Here is a 25,879-nt window from a genome sequence, read left to right as displayed (position 1 = left end):
TGGCAATAACTATTTTCATGTCTGGGAATTCATCTTGGACATGTATAGCTCCTGAAGGTTAAGATCTTACCATGGAGATAAATTTTAGGCATTGCGACCCAACAAATGAACGAATTGAATCGTTGAACAACACAATCGAATGAATTATATCGTTGAAGGTGGGCTAAGCTGCGCATAAATTCTAATAAAATTGGAGGCGATATAAGGACACCAAATGGTGAAAAAAAGGGAAAAATCCATCAACCCCTAATGTGAAGAATTTTTCTATAATTTGTTACCATAAGAATCGGGGATATTTAAGTGAAAAAGAAATTGTAAAGCAAATCTTGTGTCTCTATCAACTTCTATTTGTCGCCAATTCTCTTCTTTTTTTCTTAATGTTACTCACAAATCGAGAAATGGTCCAAATTTTAGGAAGGTTCATACATAACTTCGTCGAGAGTAGAATTGGGATGGAGGGTAGTATTGGGATAGGTGACCCCCTTGGAAGTCCCCTTCCATCTTTCAAAAAGGCAAAAGGCAAAAGACAAAAGAAACCCGTGCGTGTAGAGAGCCCTTAAGGATCATTCCGCTCAGTGTTCAGTCTTAAAACTCCATCTGTATTAGGATAGATCTTGATCCAAATGCCAATGATACCTGCTTTGGATTCATGTCGATTAAAATTTGGGTAAGCTAATGAGAAGTCAGGCAATCAGCTTGTACTCCAGGGTCTACCCATCCCAAAGCACTGCAGGGTCAACACATTATGGTGTTGAAAACAGACTTCACCCACCCCAATACTCAATTTTCATTGGTAAGATGCCATCAATAAATGTTCTGCCCTCAAAATACAAAATACAAAAAAAAAAAAAAAAAAAAGGAAAAAGGAAAAAAAAGAAAGATCTGTTGTAACTTGAGAAAAGGAACACTGATGGGAGCAAAGGAAGTTTCTGTAACTCTGATATACACATAAACTTAACATATTTTGCAGATTTAAATCCCACGAATCTCTTGTAGGAAGATATACATACCAGACAATTAAACAACTTATATTACCATTTTCTATATGAAATGAACACATCTTATCACATCTCACCTCAATGGTCGCATCCATTTGGATGAGAAGCATCTAATTGCCTCTGGCCTGTCCACGATTGTTTACATAAGAACTCAAAGCAGATGCGGCCCATAAAACTCATTTTCCATAAAATTAATCTTGGTGTAGTTCCTGTGCTGGAGGAGCAAATCTCACATCAGCTGTCCGGGCAACTACAACAACCTCGTCTGCAAATAGGGATTTGATAAATGAGGGAGTCTTCAAAGGGCGACGACCTGTCATCCGAGGGTACACTTCTTCCAGGAAATAATATGCATGACCAGCTATCATACCCTGAACCACGGAAAAAACCCAGAAACTTTAATGTTGACAAGCCAGATGGTAATAACAATTGCAGAAAACTAAACTAAAAGGAGAATTGTATTGTCACCCACTTGTTTCGGTCATTTCCGTCTCTCATTATGTGGATTATTTTTCATTGCTCTATAGAGCACGCTGGGTTGTATGACCCAATGAAAAAATTTGAATAAAATATTGGCAGAAGTGAGCAAAACAAGTGGATGGTAATAAAACTCCTAGACAATATATATTGTGCGCCCCATCATAGATAGGGTGTGTACCAAAAATCAGCACCATTGAATCATCCTAACCCCTCCAAAACTGGAGGGCAAAATGGGCAGATTTGGCACTCGAGCGTACCTAAGGTTAGGTACACTCGAGCGTACAATCCTTTTCCTATATATATATATATATATATATATATATATATATATATATATATATATATATATATATATATGAGGAAAGTGTTTCTTCTAACGTTAGCAGCTAAGCTAGCTGCTAACGTTAGCTTAAAACAAGGGTGGGGCCACATTGTTGGGGTGATCCTAAGCATTCATTTGAAAGGCCCCATCATGGATGGGGTGTGTACCAAAAATCAGCTTCATTGGATCATCATAGGATGTCCATTTGTGAGGGTGCAAAATGGACAGATACTGTTTGTCCACTAATCTGCCCATTTTTTCACCCCACAAATGGACACCCTAAGATGATCCAATGGAGCTGATTTTTGGTGGACACCCTATCCTTGAAAGGGCCTTCCAAATGAATGCTTTGGATCCCCCCAACAATGTGGGCCCGACCATGTTTAAGCTAACGTTAGCAGCTGAGCTTAGCTACTAACGTTAGTAGGAACACTTTCCTCTCTCTCTCTCTCTCTCTCTCTCTCTCTATATATATATATATATATATATATATATATATATATATAGAGAGAGAGAGAGAGAGAGAGAGAGAGGAAAGTGTTGGTGATTGAGCGCTTAAGCTCACCAACACTTTCCTGGTGCGCTTAAGCTCCCCAATCACATGGGTCCCACATTTTCTGTGTTGATCCAAACCATTCATTTGCAAGGCCTTATCATAGATAGGGTGTGTACCAAAAATCAGCTCCATAGGATCATCCTAACCCCTCCATTTGTGGAGGACAAAAATGGGCAGATTTGTGGACAAACAATGTTTGTCCATTTTGACCTCCACAAATGGATGGGTTAGGATGATCCTATGGAGCTGATTTTTGGTACACACCCCATCTATGCAAGAGCCTTTCAAATGAATGCTTTGGATCATCCTAACAAAGTAGGCCCCCATGTGATTGGGCGCTTAAGCTCATCATAAGTCAACACTTTCCTCATATATATATATATATATGAGGAAAGTGTCTCTAGTCTCTCCCCTAGATAAGCTTATCTACTCCTCCCTTTAAAAAAATACAGTGGGCCCACGCTGTTTGGATGATCCAAAGCATTCATTTGATAGGTCCTAACATAGATAGGGTGTGCCCAAAAAATCAGCACCAAAGGGTCATCCTAGAACTTCGTTTTGTGGTGCCTTGTGGTACCCATTTTAGACACATATAAACGTCCATGTTTATATGCGTCCATTTTGGACACGGTGTGCCCAACAAAATGAAGTTATAGGATGATCCTTTGGTGCTGATTTTTTGGGCACACCCTATCTATGTTAGGACCTATCAAATGAATGCTTTGGATCATCCAAACAGCGTGGGCCCACTGTGTTTTTTTAAAGGGAGGAGTAGATAAGCTTATCTAGGGGAGAGACTAGAGACACTTTCCTCTATATATATATATATATATAGGATGTTAACCATAATCCTAACCATTCGATTTATAGGAGTTTAATTTGCAGCCATCCATTTGGAAATCTCGACTAATCATAACCATAACCATAACCCATAACCCTAACCCTAATCCTACCTATAACCTACATAACCAATGGGTTGGATGAGTCAACCAACTATGGGAAATGGGATATCTAGAGGGCTGCTCACGGTGAGCGATACATCAGAAACCTTTTTCCCTATATATATATATATATGAGGAAAGTGTTGGTGAGCCCAAACCAAACTTATGGTGAGCGTAAGCGCCCCATTCACATGGGTCTCACATTTTCTGTGGTGATCCAAACCATTCATTTGCAAGGCCCTATCATAGATAGGGTGTGTACCAAAAATCAGCTCCATAGGATCATCCTAACCCCTCCATTTGTGGAGGACAAAAATGGGCAGATTTGTGGACAAATAATGTCTGTCCATTTTGACCTCCACAAATGGATGGGTTAGGATGATCATATGGAGCTGATTTTTGGTACACACCCCATCTATGTAAGGGCCTTTCAAATGAATGCTTTGGATCATCCTAACAAAGTAGGCCCCAATGTGATTGGGCGCTTAAGCTCACCATATATATATATATATATATATATATATATATATATATATATATATATATATATATATATATATATATATATATGAGGATAGAGTTGCTGCGCTCGAGCACAGAAACAGGGTGGGATCCAAAGCATCCTTTAATGGGCCCTTTCATGGGTAGGGTGTCCACCAAAAATCAGCTCCATTGGATCACCTTAGGGTGTCCATTTGTGGGGCAAAAAATGGACAGATTTGTGGACAAACTGTTTCTGTCCATTTTTGGCCCCACAAATGGACACCCTAAGGTGATCCAATGGAGTTGATTTTTGGTAGGCCCCACATCCATGATGGGGCCCTCCAAATGAATGCTTAGGATCAGCCCCCCAATGGCCCCACCCCCCTGTTTCTGTGCTCGAGCGCAGCAACCCTCTCTCTCTCTCTCTCTCTATATATATATATATATATATATATATATATATATATATATATATATATATATATATATATATATGAGAATAGAGTTCCTGCACTCGAGCATAGAAACAGGGTGGGGCCACATTTTGGGTAGGATCCAAAGCATTCATTTGATGGGCCCTTTCATGGGTAGGGTGTCCGCCAAAAATCAGCTCCAATGGATCACCTTAGGGTGTCCATTTGTGGGGCCAAAAATGGACAGATACTGATATGCCCATTTTTGGCCTCACAAATGGACACCCATTGGTGATCCAATGGAGCTGATTTTTGGTAGGCCCCCCATCCATGATGGGGCCTTCCAAATGAATGGTTAGGATCACCCACCAATGGCAGAAAAGGGTTGCTGCGAGCTCGAGCGCAGAAACAGGGGGTGGGGCCATTGGGGGGTGATCCTAACCATTGATTTGGAAGGCCCCATTATGGATGGGAGGGCCTACCAAAAATCAGCTACATTGGATCACCAAAAATGGACACCCTAAGGTGATCTAATGGAGCTGATTTTTGGTGGACACCCTACTCATGAAAGGGCCCATCAAATGAATGCTTTGGATCCCACCCAAAATGTGGCCCCACCCTGTTTCTGTGCTCGAGCGCAACAACTCTATCCTCATATATATATATATATATATATATATATATATATATATATATAGAGAGAGAGAGAGAGAGAGAGAGAGTGAGTGTTGGTGCGCTCGAGCGCACCAAGCTTATATGCGCTCGAGTGCCCAAAACTCATGTGGGCCCACTTTGTTAGGATGATCCAAAGCATTCATTTGAAAGGCCCTTACAGAGATGGGGTGTGTATCAAAAATCAGCTTCATAGGATCATCCTAACCCATCCATTTGTGGAGGTCAAAATGGACTATCACAGTTTGTCCACAAATCTGCCCATTTTTGCCCTCCACTTTTGGTGGGGTTAGGATGGTTCAAAGGAACTGATTTTTGGTACACACCCTATCTATGATAGGCCTTGTAAATGAATGGTCTGGATCACCACAAAAAATGTGGAACCCATGTGATTGGGCACTCGAGCGCATATAAGCTTAGGTGCGCTCGAGCGCACCAACACTTTCCTCATATATATATATATATATATATATATATAAGAGAGAGAGAGAGAGAGAGAGAGAGAGAGAGAGAGAGAGAGAGAGAGAGAGACTCCACTGTTTGAATGGTTAAGAATGATCCTATGGAGCTGATTTTTTGGGCACACCCTATCTATGTGAGGGCCCATCAAATGAATGCTTTGGATCACCCAAACAATGTGGCATTCTTGATATGGGCCAATTCTGAGCTCGAGCTCAGATAGTTTATCTGAGCGATTGAGCTCAATCGTCAAAAACTCATGTGGCCCATGTTTTGGGGGGATCCAAAGCATTCATTTAAAAGGCCCTATCATGGATAGGGTGTGTACCAAAAACCATTCATTTGCAAGGCCCCATCATAGATAGGGTGTGTACAAAAAATCAGCTCCATTGGATGGCCCAAAGCATTCATTTGCAAGACCCCATTCATTTACAGACACCGTTGCCACAAATCTGCCCATTTTGCCCTCCACTTTTGGAGGGGTTAGGATAATCCTATGGAGCTGATTTTTTGTACACACCCTATCTATGATGGGGTCTTGCAAATGAATGCTTTGGGCCATCCTAACAATGTGGACCCACATGAGTTTTGGGCCCTCGACCGCACCTAAGCTTGGTGCGGTCGAGCGCACAATCTTATTCCATATATATATATATATATATATATATATATATATATATATATACTAGTAAGAAACCCGTGCGATGCACGGGCTGGCAAAGAACCGTACGGGCGACATCATCGGTTGATCCAAACCGTCGATGTGATGGAACACAACATCAATAGGTGGTGCCCGTAAAATCATTTCCAAAGGCTGATCCTAGCCGTCCAATCTGTAGAAGTTTCCATCATAGGTTGATCCAAACCGTCCATGTGATGGAACACAAAATCAATAGGTAGTGCCCGTAAAATCATTTCCATAGGCTGATCCTAGCCGTCCAATCTAAAGAGGTTTCCATAATATGGTGTTCCTCTTCAGGTGCCCGGAGTTCGTAAATATTTTGGAAGGTGCGCGGGAGTCATTATATCCCCAAAAAATCATAAGGAAAAGTATTTTGTTCGTAATTGTCATATTTCGATACATCCTCTCGGTAGTTTTTTTAGTAATTGTCATACACAGGCACCTATGGTCCGTAATTTTCCAACAAAACTTTAATACGTAATGATTATTATCAGTAGCTTCTTTTCGGTAGTTATTATTGCTAGCCACCCAGACATAGTATTTCTGTGACGTTTTTCAACACGGCTAATAAGACAAATCTCTCAACACATACAATCGCAAAGGACGGGCGAGACGTAGCCTTCGGAGAAGGTGGCTAGCAGATTGGAAAAACTTTTCCAAATTTTTTTTCCTGGAAAAGACGAATGACAAATGGAAAGTTACGTGCTTAGTATATATATATATATATATATATATATATATATATATATATATATATATATATATATATATATTGTGGAGTTAAAATGGACATCAGCCCAACCCTACGATTTGTGGAGTTAAAATGGACGTTTATAAACCTGCACAAATCTGTCAATTTTTTGCCTCCACGGTTCGAAGGGTTAGGATGATCTTATGGAGCTGATTTTTTGTGGACACCCTATCTATGTGATGGCCAAACAAATGAATGGTTTGGATCATAGTTGCCGGAAACTCCTTGGGCGGGTGGGAAACCCGTTTCCCCTAAAACGTGTTTCTCGTGGATGGGAAACTCGTTTCCCCTAAAACATGTGAAACGCGTTTCGGAAACGTTTCAGAAATATGATAAAAAAATTGGAGAAATGTTTCAGAAATGTATAAAAACATATGAGAAAAATAAGCATAAAAAATTATTGGAAAAAACACATCAAAAATTGTGGAATAGATATTAAAAAAGAAAACATAAGCATATATTGTGAAAAAAAAAGAAAAAAAAGAAAAATTCAAATAGAAATTTGAAATTAACAAAATTAAAATCTACAAAACCACATATTTCGTGTTTTCATTGTGTTTCATGTGTGTTTTTTCTATCGTTTATGAAATGCTTCTTATATGTTTCTTAAGACGTTTCACGTACGATTTTCTATTGTTTTCTTGTTTCTCGTTTCCCCTAATATTTTTTTCAAGCGTTTCACGTTTCCGTTTCTTGTTTCGTTTCTCTAATTCGTTTCCCACCCCGGTAACTATGGTTTGGATCACCCAAACAATGTGGGCCTCCACTGTATTTTAAGCTAGTGTGTAGATAACTTATCTACACTTGTGTGTAGAAACTGTTTCCTCATATATATATATATATATATATATATATATATATATATATATATATATATATATATATATGTAGTTAGAAATGGGGAAAAGGAAGAGACGGAGAAGAAGAAGAGTGAGGGAGAAGATGGTGAGATTCTCCACTAAGGAGCTCTCCCATGTAATGATGTATATATAGAGCCCAAAATAGGGCAACATAGTACAAAGACTACAATACCCTCACTTATACATGTAATGACCAAAATGACCTCACACTCTTCAACATATATATATATATATATATATATATATATATATATATATATATATATATATATATATATATATATATGGGGTTGATTTTCCTAGTCAGCCGACTAGAGAAGTTTTCTAGTCCATACGCCAAAAAATCAGTGCGGGCCCACAGTTTTTGTGTGATCCGAAGCATTCATTTAATAGGCCCTGACATGGATAGGGTGTGCCCAAAAACTCAGCTCCATAGGATCATCCCAACCCTATGATTTGTGGAGGTTAAAATTGATGGGTATAAAACTTCACTAATTTGTCCAATTTTTAGCTCCACAAATCTAAGGGTTAAGATGATCCTATGGAACTGATTTTTTGGGCACACCCTATCTATGTCAGGGCCTATCAAATGAATGCTTTGGATCATCCAAACATTGTGGGCCCACTGTGTTTTGGGTCGGCGGACTAGAGAAGGTTCTCTAGTCGGCCGACTAGAGAAACTTTTCTCATATATATATATATATATATTGTGCCACTTACTCATTCCATCAAGAAAAGTTCTCATATTTTAAATTCACTAAAATTATTGAATAATTTTTTTTATTAAAACGGGATACATAACCGAGCAATTATTAATGATAACAAGCTTAGAGCTAAGCAATTAGTTTCATAGTCATTCATAATGCAAGTGGTATTCTTTTCACAGTACAGTGATTTACCACACTAAGTGTGAAGATGACATACCAGCAGATCCACCCAGGCACTAGTACCAACGAGAACAGAAAATCCCAAGAGAACCTGTAACCAAAGGAAAAGTGAAGCTATGACTTATTTGTAAGCTTAATCCTTGTGATCAACAACAGGGAAGGGTCAGTAAAAATGTCGAAGAAAAATATAATTCAGCTCTAATTTATATCACTCACTCACACACACACACACACACACACACACACACACACACACGTCCCATAGTGGATGCCACAATATGAATTCTGAGGGGAGAAAAAAAAAAAAAAGTAGAAAGTGTAGACCTTTCCATAAATCAGTTCAAAAAATCCTTTTTCTTTGAAATGAGGTGCAACAAACAGAGTTGAACTACAATAATGCATGAGAATTGGTGTTTGACCATATTTCCAAATTCTTCTTCAGGAAAATATTAGGATCATAATATTTATAGTAAAGCATAAGATTAAGTTTAAACAGGTACATGCATGCAATTATTCTCACAATCTGAGATAAATTTGACACAATCACAACTTCCAAACGATCTGCCGAAGCTGTGGGATGTAAAAATGCATCGGTAGGGGAGCGTTCCGCTTAGATGGAAGCTCCCGCGCGAGCAGGTGTGGACGAAGCGGAAGCGAGAATGTCGGCTTGAGTAACGCAAACATTGGTGAGAATCCAATGCCCCGAAAACCTAAGGGTTCCTCCGCAAGGTTCGTCCACGGAGGGTGAGTCAGGGCCTAAGATCAGGCCGAAAGGCGTATCGAATACTGGTGATAATATCAGCAAAAGAACGTTCTCCCGTGCTTCCAGACATGCTGAGCTCCACATATTCTTGTACAGTCAAAGGGGGATCGATTCCTTGAAAGATGGGATCAGTAAATGGAAAACTAGAATATTTTTTTTAGTGGGGCGATAACTCTGAAAAGACAGATTGCCTATCTTTTCTTTCATCTCGGGAGAAATACGATCGGGGGAAGCTAATTCGAATCCATCGGGTAAAATAAGAACAGCCCCCACATTCAAAGCTCGGAGAAGGAAGAGATAAGAGAGCCCTATGGAGAATGTGGTCAGAAATCCATAATAGAGTCCGACCCGAATGAAATGAAACATTTGATTCATGTAACAGAAACAGCCTCTCTACAAAGCAGGGGTAAGGCTGCTTACATCTGGCCCTCCCCAGACCCCGCAATGGTGGGAGCCTCGTGCACTGGGCCGCCTTTTATATATATATTGAAATACAGGTGTGACAACCCAAGAGGGGGGGTGAATTTGCCAATTAAAAAATTAAGCACTAGTTAATCTAACCCTTGTTCAAATTAACACAAATATGAAAGCTAGAGTTTAGATCTTACTTTAACATGCATTTACTAACCCTTGTTCAATTTAAAACATAAATATAATTTAGGTTAGAGATTACCAATCACCACAATGTGCAAGGATAAAGAGGAGAGAAAGCATCCACAAGGCACAAGATTTGTAGTGGTTTGGTCTATCACAAGACCTACTCCACTCTTCCAAGTTTCCCTCCTTGGGGCGCTCCACTAAACAATGAGATTCTTCAAAGGCTGAATCTCGAAGCCGCACACCCGACTCCTCCAACTCCAAAGGGAACAAACCCTTTCTACACGAAGCCTTGGCGAGGGGACACACCTTCTTACAACGTCTTCACCTTTCTTAACGGCCGAAGAGTAGACCCTCACAATGTCTTCACCTTTGTTACCGGGCCGAAGAGAAGACCCTAAAATACAATGAAGAAAATAAAAGAAAAACTCTTTTGCCTCTTAGATAGGCGGATTACAACTTTGATAGCTCACAATCACTCCAAGGAAGATAAAATGTATAGCCTATGGAGTTCCTCTTGATAAAATGTGCAAATGCAAGATCAAAGAGGTTTAGCTTTTGATAGAAGGCTTTGGCTCAAGGAAAATGGGATTTGATCTTTCTTTAGATAGTTTTTAATGATGTATATATATAGCTCATTTGAAAATATAACCCTTTGGGGGTAAAACTGTAAAAAACAGGGTTGAAAAAGTCAACCTGCGCAAGCCTCAACGGCTAGTTTGCCCGACCGTCGCGATCGCCCGCCCCTATCAGGCGCCCTTTTATATTTTCAAATTTCTTACTGCCGCGATCGACCGACCCCATGTCGGTCGTCCGGCGAGGTCAACCTGTTCGCTCAAAAATTCGGCTCAAAAAACCTATCTCGGTCGACCGACCCACGGCGGTCGCCCTCCCAAACCCATGCTGGAATAGTTCTGTTTCAACAGAACTGATTCTGCGGTCGCCTGGGGATGGAAGCATTTCGTTGGTCGCAGACAGGGTCAGGACAAGAGACCCTGTTAACAAACAATGTGCAGTGGTATAAGGTGTTTTAATTAACCACTCCTTTGGTCCTCAATGGAAGGGTCATTATGGGCCCTCTAATTACCATTAATGCAATGGATGGGACCAATGCTAATACAAGAAGCTGGCCCATTACATGTCATGTTGGTGTTATCACTCACTGCTGAAATGGTAGACGACATCCTAGAGGGCCAGCATTTTTCTCTTTTTTGTCCTTGAAGGGAATTTGGATTTCCCTGGATGAAGATTGGTTGTGGACCAATGGACTGAAACATGAAAGCCATGATTGCCTCACAATCTTTTTTGAAATGGGATTGCCCTCACAATCTCTTGGGTAAGAACCTCCCCAAGCTTTGCATTTGTGTCTACTTATGATTTGTGGTATGGATGGAAAATAGTATGCGAAGGGGTTAGGGATGGGCCCAAAGTGATCTACGCATGGGAACCACCCCCTCAAGGGATGTAGAAACTCACGAAGGATCCAGTATGGGAAAACCGGGTCCATCTGGAAGTGGAGGAGTTTTAAGAGACGATCAAGGCAATGTCATATGGGCCTACTCAAGTCCTATTGGGATCACAGATGCAAATGAGGCAGAGGTGTGGGCCTTTCACCATGGTCTTAAGCTTCCAAGGAATGTGTGGATTTGGAAAAGGTGGAAATAGAAGGAGACACATTGAAAGTGATAAGATGGATCAATGGTATTCATTCAACACCATGGAGGTTTGCGGCACTCTTCGATGAAATTCAAGATAGGGTTGGAGGAGCTACTATTAAAGCCTATCATGTAAAGAGGTCTGCGAGTGGTGGAGCGGATAGGCTAGCCAGAGATCAGATCTTCAGGGAGAGTCTGGAGCAGTATGACTTCTCGCCACCTTGATTTGCTTTCTTTGTGATTGTAATATTTTTCTTCTTCTATCTCCTGTACTGACCTCCTCGGCATCTTGTTTATATCAATATTAACCATTCAAAAAAAAAATCTTGGGATTCACAGCATAGGGGTAGAACGATGGAGAAATTCAATCAGCAGCAGAAGTAGCTTAAAGAAGCTAATCTGCTGGACATTCAGGATGTTGAAAGTTGACTCGCAGACATTTCAAGCGTTCCAAACAAGTCCTTTTTCCAGGTGCATTCATAATCAATTGGTTCTCCAAAAATTATTATGTTTTGCTGCTTAGTTCAAGGAATCAGAATTTATTGCCTCTTGGGATTTGCCCTGTGTGTGTCACATTGTAGTGGATGGCAGCAGAAGATACTGCTTGTCAGCTTCCTGTTTGGTGCCTTCCGCTCTCAGAAGTCAAGTAACCCTTCCTCCATCGGATTAATGGTCCAAAAGTAGTCAAATGGACCCACTGGTTATGAATTTCTGATCTTTAAGACTGTTCAAGATATTCTCCATTGTACAGCGGACATTACAGGAGAAGAAAATGATTGGTTGAAAGGACAAGGGATAAACGACAATGGCAGAATGGCATGTTGCTTCAGTGCATCATGGGAGATCAATGGCTCAATGGTGCCAACTGTTTGCACTCTGACACCTCAGAACTGGAAAAAGCTTCTGAAGGGGTATACAGAATTCATGCAGTTTGTGGTGAAGTATCTGACGCTAACTATGGCTGGGTTGGCCTTTTCAGGTGGACTCTGAAGGACTTTAAGAAATGTTTCCACAACTGGAAATGAAAACAAATATAACAGCTAAAGGTTTTTGAGATTTCCTCTCGGCCATTACTTATTGAATATGGACAAAGATATGCAGTTATGCACATGCATCCAAAGCAAGTTCAATGTACCCTTGGTATAAGGGCTAGATTAAATGGTCAAAGGTTATTGAGGAACCATATCCACTAACAAAATGCAAGTGCAACCCACCAAGTTCAATGTAGACAGTACGATGAGAAATCAAGGGCATGGAGAATTGGAGACCAAGCCAGGACAAAGCCAAGACCCACTGGAACCTACAAATAAACTCCACACCACTACAGCTTTTGAAATGTTCTTCCCTTTATGTACTTAGGCCTCAGAAAGAAAATTTATTTATTTATTTTATCCTGTTTTAGATTACAGAAAGAGAGGTCTCACAACCTGGTGTAAATTTTAGTACATACACATCAAAAAAGATTTTACAAAGCATATAGGGTTGGATGTGAACTGGGATGTAGCTATGTTCTAGTTCTGGTGGCTGTCACTTGCCATTAAATGCTGTTAATCTATTACAATTAGTTACTACTTGCAGTTGATAACTCGGTGCATTCTCAGATGATTCCTTCGGAATTAAAATAAAGGAAAGGCGAAAGAATAGTAAAGAAGTAAAGTGAAATAGTAAGAGAAAGCCCAATGTCAGTACAGGCATGACAAGATGGTATGACGACGGCTCTTTCGGTGAGATGTATTAAAAGATGATGTACTTACTAATGGCCTGTTCGTTTGAGATTGTGACAACCGATTGTATGCCCCCAGCCAATTATTTGACTTAAAATTAATGTAATTTTGACTCCAATAATAGGTTGGGGGCCCACAATCGGTGGTCATAATCTCAAACGAACAGTGCCTAAGAATAGCTATAATCGGTAGAAGCTCACTCACCCATGGCAGATACGCTGCCGTGAAAGTAAAGAGACCCAAGAAACTCATATGAATAAAAGGATTCTGCTTACTCCAGACATAAACCTGCATAGAAGAAAGGTGAAATATGAGACAAGAAAGGATTAAATCGAGATGAACAAACATGCCCATGATGCATCACATATTTTCATCTGAGCCATTAGCCAACAAAGAAGAAGATTATAACAATTGTATAGAGTTAGTGCATGCCAACAAGAGAAGTCTGTAGTAACTGACCATCATGAAGGTTAAAGAATTGCTAAGGAAGAAAATTTTTGCAAAAGATTCAGACACGTAGGGTATCATGCCACCAACAAGAACGATCCCAGTTAAAACAGTGGCACCAAATAAGAGCATGTAGAAGAAATCTGCTGTCCGGCCCCTGAACGAGTTCTCTTCAAGTAGCTTGCAGTATCGGGCAAGGAAAAACATGTGGAATAGGAAGTCCAAGTCTGCCAAGACCAGCAAATAATAATCTTTGTTAAGAGAACTATAGTGTGTGAAATAACTTCGAATTCCACCTAAAAAGAGAAATTTCAGTTCAAAGTTCAAAGTACAACATCCTACAGTAAAATTAACCGACATACATGAAAAATGCTGCAGAAAATATGCACTCATGTGCAAGAATAAATACACTAATGCAACACTGATTCCATCTTAATTTTATTAAAGAAACAGAAAAAAAAAACCAATAAAGCTGCATCAATGCGTAGCTGCTGCCCAAAGTACAAAGATTCCTGGTAAAACCATGATTTTGCTAATTTATCAGCCAGCTCATTCATGCTTCTAGGTATATTCCTGAACCCCATCATAAACTCTCACAACGACACTTTTATCTCGTCAACAAATTAGTCAAATCTCCATGGATTCATCTTCTCTTTCATCAACGAGATAGCGTTTAATGAATCACTTTCCACGAAGCTTTCCCTCTTATTCTAACTTAAACAGTCTTATTCCTGGTAGAAGCGCCCGCAACTCTACTTCCATTGAATGTGTTTGGCCTACTAGACTGTGCAAGAAAAAAAAAATCTCGATTTGCCAAATGCAGTTTCTTATTCTTTTATCCTATCCAACATCTTAGTTTTCATCTAAACCGCCATCTAACTAAAAGCTTGCACATTAGCAGGGGCTAGTGCAAATCAAATCTCCCTCCATAGGTAAGGGCTCTTTCTTTGGGTACTAGAGCCCCGAAGAAAGATTTCACCATAATCTCACTCTTGTATCCGGAGCACAAATTCTTTTATCTATGCAAACCAGTGACACAAAAAGTCCTCAAGAATACATAGTGATTTTAATAAATTCAGGCTGTGAGGTTCGTATATAAAACCCAGCCAAACACTACCCTCCTCCCCCTTTTATAATAGTAAAACATTTTAGAAACCCAACCAAACACTACCCCCACACCCCATCTTTTATAATAATAAAACATTTTAGCATCCTTGCGTTTCACTAAAGAGGGCTTGGAAAGGCTGGACATTTCTATGCAAACATCTACCAGAAACCTCACTATACCCATTTCCTACCCTAAACCCAATCACCTGAACCCTACGCATGTTTTTCAGCAATTATCCTCCTCCAAAGAGCCTCCATCTCCCTGCAAACCTCCAAAGCAACTTGACTAGAAGGGCTTTAGGCATGTCATAGATTGAGATATTAGATGATGTTACTTTGATAAATGGTATGTGCCACCCAATTGATAAGTAATTATTTTTCTACCCCGGAAGTTTTTTCTCCATTCCTTCAACGATAGGGGTACATAACACACCGGATGTGACATTAAAACCAATAGGTAACACCAAATATAACATTGGGAGCATTCCTACTTTGCACCCTCAGGCTTCCACCAATTCCTCTATTTTACCTCCCCATGTTACATCTTGTTAGCACGTTCTTCCACATGTTAACTTTAAGACATGATATTGCTTCTACCCATAACAAGATGATTTTTAGGGCTCTAATCTGCTCCATGGAAGCCTTCGTAAATATAATATGTCACCTATAATTTTTAGGGCCCTACACTCATTACCTTCACCCCTTCTATCAGCCCCCTCTCTTCAGCCTTGGATTTTTTTTTTTTGAAATAGCAATATATTAAAGGAAAAGAGGACCGAGAAGGGCCTCAAGAGAATACAAGAATACAGGAGGGGAAATACAACAACACACAATCAGCCTTGGATATGACCCTACTAAGAGCCTCTCCTACTACAATGGAGAGAGAGAGAGAGAGAGAGAGAGAGAGAGAGAGAGAGAGAGAGAGAGAGAGAGAGAGATGCAAGCCCCTAGAGCAAGAAAAAAAAAACAAGGAGAGCCATTTATGATAGAAAATAGTGGATTCATCAACAAGGAGAGCCTTTATTAACCCACAACATTTCTCTCTTAATCCAATTCTATCCAATATATGATCTATTTAATAACTTCCTCATCCTTTCGGCTAGAATTTTGGCAAAGATAATATACAAGCTCCCCACTAGGCTTATTGGTCTATATAGCCCTTGATCTCCTCCTTTGGGATGAACATTATGACATATGAGTGTTAAATTAAAACTGGAATATGGAATAAGTACTCCTCTATATATTCATATTTTTTTCTGAAAGATGACAAAGTATATTGATAGATCATACGAGAATTACATAAGAGAGGGACCAGGAGTCCCTCATGAAATTACAACGTATGAGGACTTAGGAGATAACTCCCGGTCCCTAACAGAAAGATCCAATTCATTTCCCCATTACTGTCCACTCTAAATCCCCATACACAAAAGAATAAAGATGTAATTTCTGCAATCTACTCAGAAGATCTTCATAGAGAAACCCTGTTGAGACAGCCAAAATCTTTGCGATCTTCAACGAAGATCTTGTAAACCCTGTTGAGATAGCCAAAATCTTTGCGATCTTCAACGAAGATCTTGAAAACCCTTCCTTGAACCCTTACTTAGATACTTCCAGGGGTACAATGTTCTCCAAAATTCTATAAAAAGCCTGCAAAGTCTGACCCAAAATCTTCCATACTTTGCATCCATAACACCTGAGAATCCCCTTCATAAGAAACTTTTCTCCTCCTTACTTTCTCAAAACATCCAAGCTTCAAAATGGGCCAATTCACCAAAACCTAACTATACCTATATTGACTCAAAACACTCCCTATCCTATATACACTCCCTAAGTTTCCTCAGTAGAAACTCCACCGAATTTTCCAATTCCTTTTCCTTGGAAAAGAAAACAATGGCAAACTTAGGTGTGGGAACTTCCTCCATCGGATTCGATTTAACTGCAATAAGTTCTTCTAGCCTTCTAATGCACATAAGACGATCCGCCTCCCAACTGAATCGCCGGTCCCTTATCTCATCCTCCAAACGGGTCTTGAAGAAGGGGAGTTTGTAAACCGGCAAACAAATTTCCTTGACATTGCAAGTGCCTGTTAGTGGAAGGAGCTCCTCAATGTTTTGCATATAATCGTCCTTGAATTGGTACCATTGTCTTTTGAGAATGCGTTTGACAATCTCTCTCACAGTGGGTGATTCATGAGAGGCTTTGGTTTCATTATACCTCCAGAGTTTGACCAAACGAAGATTCTCAATCCATAAAGAGCAATCTATAATCTCCATCCTCCTTTTGAAAGTGCGAATTTCCAAGGTGGAAGACAAATTTGGCTCCATTTTCTGTCCTTTCTGATGAGAGATCCTCTGCTTTTCCTTTGAAGCGCAAGAGACTATATTGTAAACTCTGCAGCCCATAACTGCCAATAAATGGGCCCCACAATTTATGCATGATGTGTAGAAACAAAAGATACTACCTTAGTTTTCTTCCTAGCTAAGGTATAGGAGAGGGTCTGATTTTTGAGGAAACCGACGCCTCCCAATTAATGTAGGTGGTGATGATACCAGCTGTCGCTGTGGAAAAATACTTAGGTTCATCCAAGAGAAACACTTCCCCATGTAGAGTCTAGATACTACTAATTCCATATAATTCCCGTCCTGAAAGCGCCATGTCTTAAAAAACTCGCAGTACCCTAGGCCTTAAAAGAATGAGAAATCAAAATTTTCTTCCATGCTTGCTGGCCAAAAATTTGTTCCAAGAGTTTGCACATCTCAAAAGCTCCATAAGTTGTAATTGGGGCCGAATTATGCCCAATAATACCCCATTTGTGTCTGCAACTGAATTTACACAACTCAGAGTCGAGGTTCGGCGCCTAAAATTTCTTCTGCCATAATGACCCTGCTTCCCAGAAACATCTACAGTATGTGGAGCAGGTTCCTTAGGGATAGTACACACTTCCGTCCTATAAGTGACTTTCTGGGAGAATTTTGATAGTGAAGGGTCAGTGTCACCCGGAAAACAACCATTTTCTCATGGAGTGACTTTGGAGGATCCATTCCGAATAGACTGGGGAATTTCGAATTTCGAATTTGAAAATTGCTCGTGCAAATTGTAAGGGTCTGACACATCAGAACGGGCCAGATGGATTACGGAGGGTCCACCAACACTGTTCCGGTCGAGATCCCCGTCAATGGTTGATTTGTGGACCAGGGTTCGCTTCCACTAACCCGTTGGGCAGATTCCAAGATCACTCGGAACGGCCGACGGCCGGTTAAGAGTTCTCAGGAGAGGCGTCAAAGGGGGGATCTACCAAGGAAGAGGAGACCATGGCCGGAGATTCCTTAGGCTTATAAATGTGCTTTTGAGGTGCCTGGAATTCTACTCCTATCTTGAAACAGATATTGTGTATTCGGATATGGACAAAAGGTTGGGTTAGGTGCCAATCAGGGGTGAGGATATGCACCGACGCAAAGGTCATACCTTGACCAAGGCTTCCTTCCATTCTGACTTCCAGGACCTTCCCAAGCAGGTTACCCAAAGCCTCCACTGTTGAGGTTGCCCATGCATGAAGGGGAATCCCGATGAAGTTGACCCAGACTGCCCTTTCCCCTTGACTGTGTTCCAGGCTCCACGCTAGTAGAGAGTGGCGGAAGGTACCATGTGCCTTTTCTTCCAGCTTCAAGATCCTTAAAGCCATATCTTCACTTTCAAACATAAATAGGATCTTATCAGGACCGAGAATGCCCCGTTTAGCTAGGGATGGAATTTTCCATATATTTCTAGCCCAATTCCATATATCATCAAGGCCCCAATTTTTCCATTTTATCCCACCAACCAGGCAGGATTTTAAAAGAAGTTTGCGAGCTTCCACCTCCTTCCCTGAGATGGTTAAGGTTGGGAATTCCTTCCTCCAACCCGGATGATATGTTTCTAGAGTCAGGCCAAACGTCCTCAATCCACTCACCTGATGACGGTGTGGGGATATGATCTGACGATAAGGGCCGCCTTGATGAGTCTTTTCTCTGCCCATACTTGCAACATCAACAGCTCCTCCGCCATCTGAAATTATGGTAGCCGCATTTGGTGCAAAACCAGTCGCCCTTTCTGGTTTCTCGCAATGCTGTATTCCCCAATCTCATTGAAGCATTTTCAATGCAACTTCCTTCAGTCATCTTGTGGAACATCTTTGAGCTTGTCCTTCACATATATATTCATACTAAGCATTATAACTGGAAGGGACCAGGAGTCCCCCACAATACAAGGTATGAAAATGCAAACGAGCTATAAAATCCCCCACAATACAACTGTAAGTACTCCTATCATAAAACTCCATCGCTTTTAGAATATCATTTCTTAAAATCTCCCACATCTCTTGGCAAAATGCAAATGAGAACCCATCTAGGCTTGGGGCTTTATCTTTATCCATTGAGAAACCAGCTGACCCCACTTCCTCCTCATCAAATTTGCTTCTAGCATCTCACTCATTTACCTTAAAAATCTTTCTGACATTTAATCCTCAAGATTTGGTTTCCAATTTTCCTACTTTTTTTTATAACGTTCCAATTTTCCTACTTACTATAGAGATTTCTATAGAATCTGATTATTTCTTCTTCTATCCTCACTGCATCCTCCGCTAATTCTCCGTTTTATGAAAGAATGGAATTCCTCCTAGTTGCAGAAATCATTTTATGAAAGAATGAAGTGTTTTGATCTCCTTTCTTCAACCATAATGCCTTTGATCTTTGTCTCCATCTCATTTCTTCCCATAACAGCATCTTTTCACATTCTTGAGCCCTTGAACTTTCATTCTCTTCCTGCAATCTTCCTTCAAATGATGCGTCCACCTCATTAAGCTCCTCTTAAATTTCTTCCATCCTACCTTCGACTGATCTGAAATTCTCTTTCTTCCATTCCTTAATTTTTTTTTCACTATATGCAGTTTTTCATCATTCGATATCCTTGCCACACATCTACCTTCACTTCTTTCCACCACTCCTTCAATTTCTCTGGGAATCCCAACACTTTCGAATAAATATTCTCGAACCTAAAAGGATGTGGGCCTGACCTTGTAAACTTTTGAAAGGGGATAACAAGTGCATGATCTGACACTTGTTTGGGGAGAACCTTTTGGGTTAGATCAGTAAACTTACCCTACAATTCCGGCAAAACAAGAAATTTGTCTTATCTTGCCATAATCCGCTCACTATTCTTGTTAGTCCAAATGTAATTCAAACCTTCCAAAGGAAGATCTGCCAGATTTAAGTATTTAACTTGTTGAACTTCCTCATGCTAGTGGTTACTCTCCTCCTCCGAGTCTTCTTTTTAATGCAACGTATGGTATTGAAGTCCCCTCCTATACAGAATGGACCTCACCCCCCGTCTTTCCATTTCTACCCTCTCATTCCATAGGCCACTCCTCTGCCTTGGATAATTTGGTCCATTAACTTCCAAAACAGTCCACCGGAATATCCATTTCCTCTACAAACCATCTTGACCAAAATATATAGTTTCCCATCTTACTAATACTATCCTCCAACATAAAGCTTTCGCTATCCTAGATGATTAGGATCCCCCCTTAATTTACTAGATCTCCATCTTGTTGGACCATAAATCCATTCCCATTGTCCCATATTTGGTGAATCAAATCACAAATCACCATTCACCAGTCATTTTTGTTTCCTGCAACATTAACACATCGGCCTTTCTACCTCCAACCATATCCCTAATCGCACTTTCTTTGTCTTTGAACCCAACCCCCTTATATTCATTCATTTTAAAACCATTGTGGAACACCCCCGCCCCTTCCCCTCTCAATTTATTTCCTTCTTCTCATAGTCCACAAAAGAAGGAAATAAATAAATCGGTATCCGCACACACTCCACAAGTTCAAGGATGGCAAGTAGCGATTGGAGTTGTCAGGATTTTGGATATGTGAACTTTTGATGAAGAATATTTTGTGGGAAGTGTAGCCGAACATGGAGAGCACAATGGATGGACTGAAGAGTAAGCTGTTTGGATGTGCATGGTGATGAAACGAAGATAAACGGTGTTTGCATTCATGCTCCGGGTGAGAAGGGGATTGGAGTTGCAACGATTGTGGATACATGAACTTTAAATGAAGGAGAATCTGTCGATAGTGTAGACCGAACTTGGAGAATGAGGAAGAAAGGCAGATGAATGGTAAAGAATGGAGAGGAAAGTGGTAATGTAGTGACTGTGGGTGCATGAACTTCTCATGAAGAAGATTTTCAAACAACTGTTGGCCTCATTTGGAGAACAGTAGCAGAAACAAGAAGACAGAGACAAAGAATCCCCAACAGGAGAAAGAAGCAGAATGCGGATGGGTGATACAACAGAATAGAAAGAGATGAAATACCGACAGGGTGAACGTGAAAAGGTGGAGTGCAAAATGTGGTAGAGTAGGCAAGTCATCTCTGTAGATCAGTGAACTATAGGTGGGGAAATTTTCGTAGAAAATGCTTTCCAGGGATGGAGTCCAGAGGAATAGAAACAAGCCAGATGCCATTCAAAAAGAAAAGAAAAGAAACAAGCCGGACAGGAAGGCAGAAGCTATGAAGCACGGGTACGGGGTGCGGGCACGACATGACGGGTATGTGGGTACGTGATTTTCCAAAAAAAAAACGGGGTGCAGGTAGGTTTAGGTAAGCCGAATATAATAATATATTTTAATATTTTATTATATTTTTACAAAAATTTAAAAAAATAATTGGAGAGCAATCAAATAACAATGACATCACCAAAATGGAAAATTCTAATATTACTCTTCATTTCTAAGTGATTAAGTTCCATATTTCATAACATGAGGCATCAATACATCATTCATTAGAAAAAAAGTTTGTCGCCAGTGTGTTACCAGTGCTTGACAAGATGAATAATTTTTAGAGACCAAATTATGAGATTTTTTATACCGGACTTTTGGGATTTAATAATGTTTGAACATGATAGATTTTATGAATTTTTAAAATTTGAAAAATACCCTACTGTATGGAAGTTAAGAAAGTTAAAATTTTGACTCGATCATTTTTCTTCGAATTTTGTACTAGAACAGGAGAGTTGAATTTTTTTCCTTTTAGATTTGGGTCTTGAAACTATTAGATCCAAATGGGGGTATTCCGTTATTTACATGTAAACCATTTAAGTAAATGTCCATACATTTACTTAAATGGTTTACATGTAAATACTAAGTACAGGAGAGGAGGGAGAAGAAGCAGAAAAGATTCACACCAGATAAGTGATGTGGCCCAAGGAAGGAGAAGTAAAATAAATAGGGGAAGAGAAGAAGAATAGAAGGAGGGAAGGAGAGACGAACCCTAGAATCCACTAGGAAAGAAGAGAGAAGACAAGAAATTAGAGGAAAGAAATAGGAGAAGAAGAATAAGAGAAGAAGACGAATAAGAGATAAAGGGAGAATCTATGTTCTTAATTCATTCATTCATCATCCAAATCTAAAAACCCTAATACATGTGGCCTATATATAGGCAAAGAAAGTAAAATTCCACAGAAAATAAAAGCCCTAAAACTAAAAACATGGAAATAATATTCCTACAAACTAAATGACATGGCAATAAAGATCCTAAAAGTTTTAATGGCCAAATATGCCTCTTATTGGGCCTACGATCTGCATCAATAAGAGAAGCAGGACGTGTCGGGTTCTTTTACAAAAAAAAAAATAGGGGTACGTACCCATAACGTACCCGGGGCGTACCCGAACGTACCCGCACCCCATACATGTCGGGTATGGGTACGGGAGCCCCGGGAGAGTACCCATGCTTCCTAGGGCAGAACCAGAGAGAAAGGGAAAAGATTTTTCATACATCTATGGGTGGCAGTTAAAGCCCCTTGTTCCAGGTGGCTGCTTGGACCTAGTAAACAAAGGCACATGGCAATATGGCATTGCGTTATCAACTACAGTGCCAACTATATAATCAGTTTATCTAATTATTTTGTGAGGATTTTCTCCCATAACTTGTCAGAGCCCGCCTCAAATTTTGGTCCACTTTTACCTGAGTATATGTTTCTTTACCGCTATTGTTTCTGCCAACAAGAAATACTATGCAGCAGATTATCAAACCAGAAAACAAAGAAAGTACTTTTCCTTTTTTCCAACTCATGGACAATTAGCATCACAAACCAAGATTAAATGTAAAAATATGCACTTTGAACAATTATAGAATCGTAAACCATACCAAAAGAACCTCACTCGGGTAACATGTGAGCTAACAACCAAAAACAGAACTACAACCATGCTGAATTAAGATTCAAAAAAGAAAAGAAGAGAAAAAAGACACCCTCCTACGTAAACCATTTCTATAGCACAACAACTAAATCAATGCAAAAACACTACATATCCAAGATTCAAAATTACCCATTTTCCTGAAAAACAAGAAATTTGTGATGAGGCGCCAGAACTCATAGTGCCGAACAACACGGGTCGAGTTCAGGTACAAATGATACGGGGTAATTATCTGCAATAGTCCATACAAAGAGACCCATAAATCCCAGTCAATTATGTCTACTAATTCACAAATAGTATTAAGAAAAGAAGAAAAAAATGCAGACGTCAGAAAAAATAAAACTCCTGCATTCCGCAATTTACAGACAATGGATAAAAAATAATATGCTAAAATAAAATCCATAACATAAATTGAGTAAAATCATGAATGTTAAATGATTTGAATAAAAAAAAAAGAACGTCTTAGCATAAATAAATACTACAATGGAAAATTTTAAAAAAAAATCTAGTAAATTACGAAAGCTCTATAGGAGAAACAAAGAAAATAGCAAGATCACGAATCCATAAAATACGGTAGGGCCCTGTTAGGATGGCAAGAATTTTGTGGAAAAGTTTAGAAAGGAAAAATATTTCTAAGATTTCCTACTTTTTCTACAAAGGAAAAAATAATTGAAACCAACACTATTCAAATTTTATCAGAGGGACTAACAATTTATGATAATATCCATCCAAATTAGCCATAATCATATCATGTCCCACTAAATCGTTAAAAAAAAAAATCCCCAACAGAAGTGTTTTTCTTGCAATCCAAACAGGGCATAGAGGGGAAATAAAATCCAGAATTCATCACAAACTAGAAACAAAAAGAGAAGACCAAAACCTACAATCTATGTCATAAACAGAAATTAAATCAAACTCTAGAAAAACGCAATAAGATTATTCGAAAAGGAAAAAAAAACCGTAACCCTAACCCTAACCTCAAGCGAGCATCCAATGGTGGTGACGATAGCAGCCGTGAGATACGAACGCGTAATTACGGGCATCTGTTTGTACCATTCCTCAACAGCTTGCGCCATCTCAGATTCCCAATCAAAGGCTTTTGATTCAGCAACAAACCCTAACCCTAACCCTAACCGTAATCCTAACCGCAGCACTGATACTAATTTTCTCTGTGAGATCCAAGAGAAGAAATTCGTGCCCTAATTAAACATGGAATCTGAAGAAATTCGTTTTAGTTTTTTAAAGCAAAATATTCTAAAAAGGAGAGTCACTGTTATGCTCCTTCATAAAAGGCACTTAGTGGGTCCCACTTTGGCCTCGCAATCAGATCCGCTGATTCGAACGGCCACCATAAGATCCGCTGGATGATGTTGATAACATCCTAGTAGGATGATCTAGGCACTTTATCCAAGAAAATCTAAATCGTTGATATTTTTAATACTTTATCTTGTGCATGGGATATCCATTCGGAGTGGGACCACGGCCACGTGACTTGCCTCATGTGTTCTACGAGATCAACGGTCTTGATCGTACATACATGATACATACCCCTTATGCTGATGCCCAAAAAATTTGCCTTTTGACCATTTGACTGTAAAAGTGATTTCCTACATAGTGGGGTTGCAGATAGTTACCTCATAGAATGGTGGTGTGCGTGGTCAATAGAGAGCATCGACCCTAGTCTTTTGTTTGGATTTTGCAGGGAGTTTACCAAGCAGGAGCCATTCTTAGTTATTGTGGGTGACTTTCAACACTACTCATGAAAATTTTAGATGCATCAAAACCCAAAGTATTGTCACTTTGGTCTCAGCTCCAATATATTTCATTTTGGCCTAATTGATTATGGGGAAACATGCTTCACCCCACATTCAAGGACACTACTGCCCCAATTTGGCTTAAACCCTCCACTATATCCCCTAATTCTTTGATTCCCAACCTCCTACAAAGTCGATCTTCTTTTTCACCCTTATCCATTTACTTCCTATACTCCCTGCACCAAACTCAACTTGACCCAGCAACAACCCTTAGAAAACCAAACTCAACTTAGACCCAGCAACAACCCTTAGAAAACCCTTCAAATTTAAGAATTAAATCTTCTTTGTCAAGTAAACAATCCCTTTATCAGCTCATCATGTGACCCCAAGAAATCGAAACCCACATATTCAACCATGTTTTAACATTTTTTCAACCATGCCCGACCCCCTTTACCAATATGCCCAACCAATATTCTCCAATGAAAAAAATATCTATAGAGGATAGTACCTAAAATCCTAAAGATTTGACGCAAGCTTAAAAAGGTCTATCATGGTCTATCAGTGAGGGTTAAGATCGATACAAATACTTAGGATGACCTGCGGGTCATAACCAACCCCTGACAGTCATTTTGCAACCTTCAGATAACAACTTAAGCATGGCAACATCCAATCAAGTCGTGGTCCTCATTTCTGGTAACCTGCCACAATGGAACATTGATCTTATTAACCAGATCTCGGATAGTACCATATGCACAAGCATATTGAGCATCCCTTGACCACTAAATCCTTGGTAGACAAACAAATGTAGAAGCTTTCATCTAGGGAAGAATTTCATGTTGTATCAGGAAACAAACTTCTTCATTCCAACATATACACTTACAATGTCCCCATCTATAATGCCTCAATTTGAAAAACATTTGAAAATCTCCCTGGCTCCCTGAAGTGATATGGTGAAATATTTTCATGGCAAGCTCCCAAAAAAGAAAACATTTGGTGGTTTTCAACTTTATCTAATGTGCCGTGCCCTTGTTGTAATTTTCAAACTAAAACAATCAAGTTTTGCTTCTAGTCATGCTATTCTTTGTCACC

The 25,879-nt window shown here is 39.7% G+C and overlaps 1 protein-coding gene across 1 annotated transcript; it reads right to left on the bottom strand.

Moving 5' to 3' along the window:
* Positions 1-913: 913 nt before the first annotated feature.
* Positions 914-24,286, bottom strand: LOC143892914 (derlin-2.2). Its single transcript, XM_077397831.1, has 6 exons — positions 24,014-24,286; positions 23,169-23,268; positions 13,703-13,917; positions 13,448-13,531; positions 8,542-8,595; positions 914-1,369 (listed from the first exon to the last, which is right to left on the bottom strand). Exons 1-6 carry the CDS (start codon positions 24,110-24,112, stop codon positions 1,190-1,192), a joined length of 732 nt encoding a protein of 243 aa, XP_077253946.1. The 5' UTR covers positions 24,113-24,286; the 3' UTR covers positions 914-1,189.
* Between the last annotated feature and the right edge of the window lie 1,593 nt (positions 24,287-25,879).

This window comes from Tasmannia lanceolata, unplaced genomic scaffold, assembly GCF_043159265.1.
Source record: "Tasmannia lanceolata isolate RefF3 unplaced genomic scaffold, GAP_Taslan_0.1 ptg000015l, whole genome shotgun sequence".
Classification (NCBI taxonomy): domain Eukaryota; kingdom Viridiplantae; phylum Streptophyta; class Magnoliopsida; order Canellales; family Winteraceae; genus Tasmannia; species Tasmannia lanceolata.
This window is presented reverse-complemented; position numbering and strand designations above follow the sequence as displayed.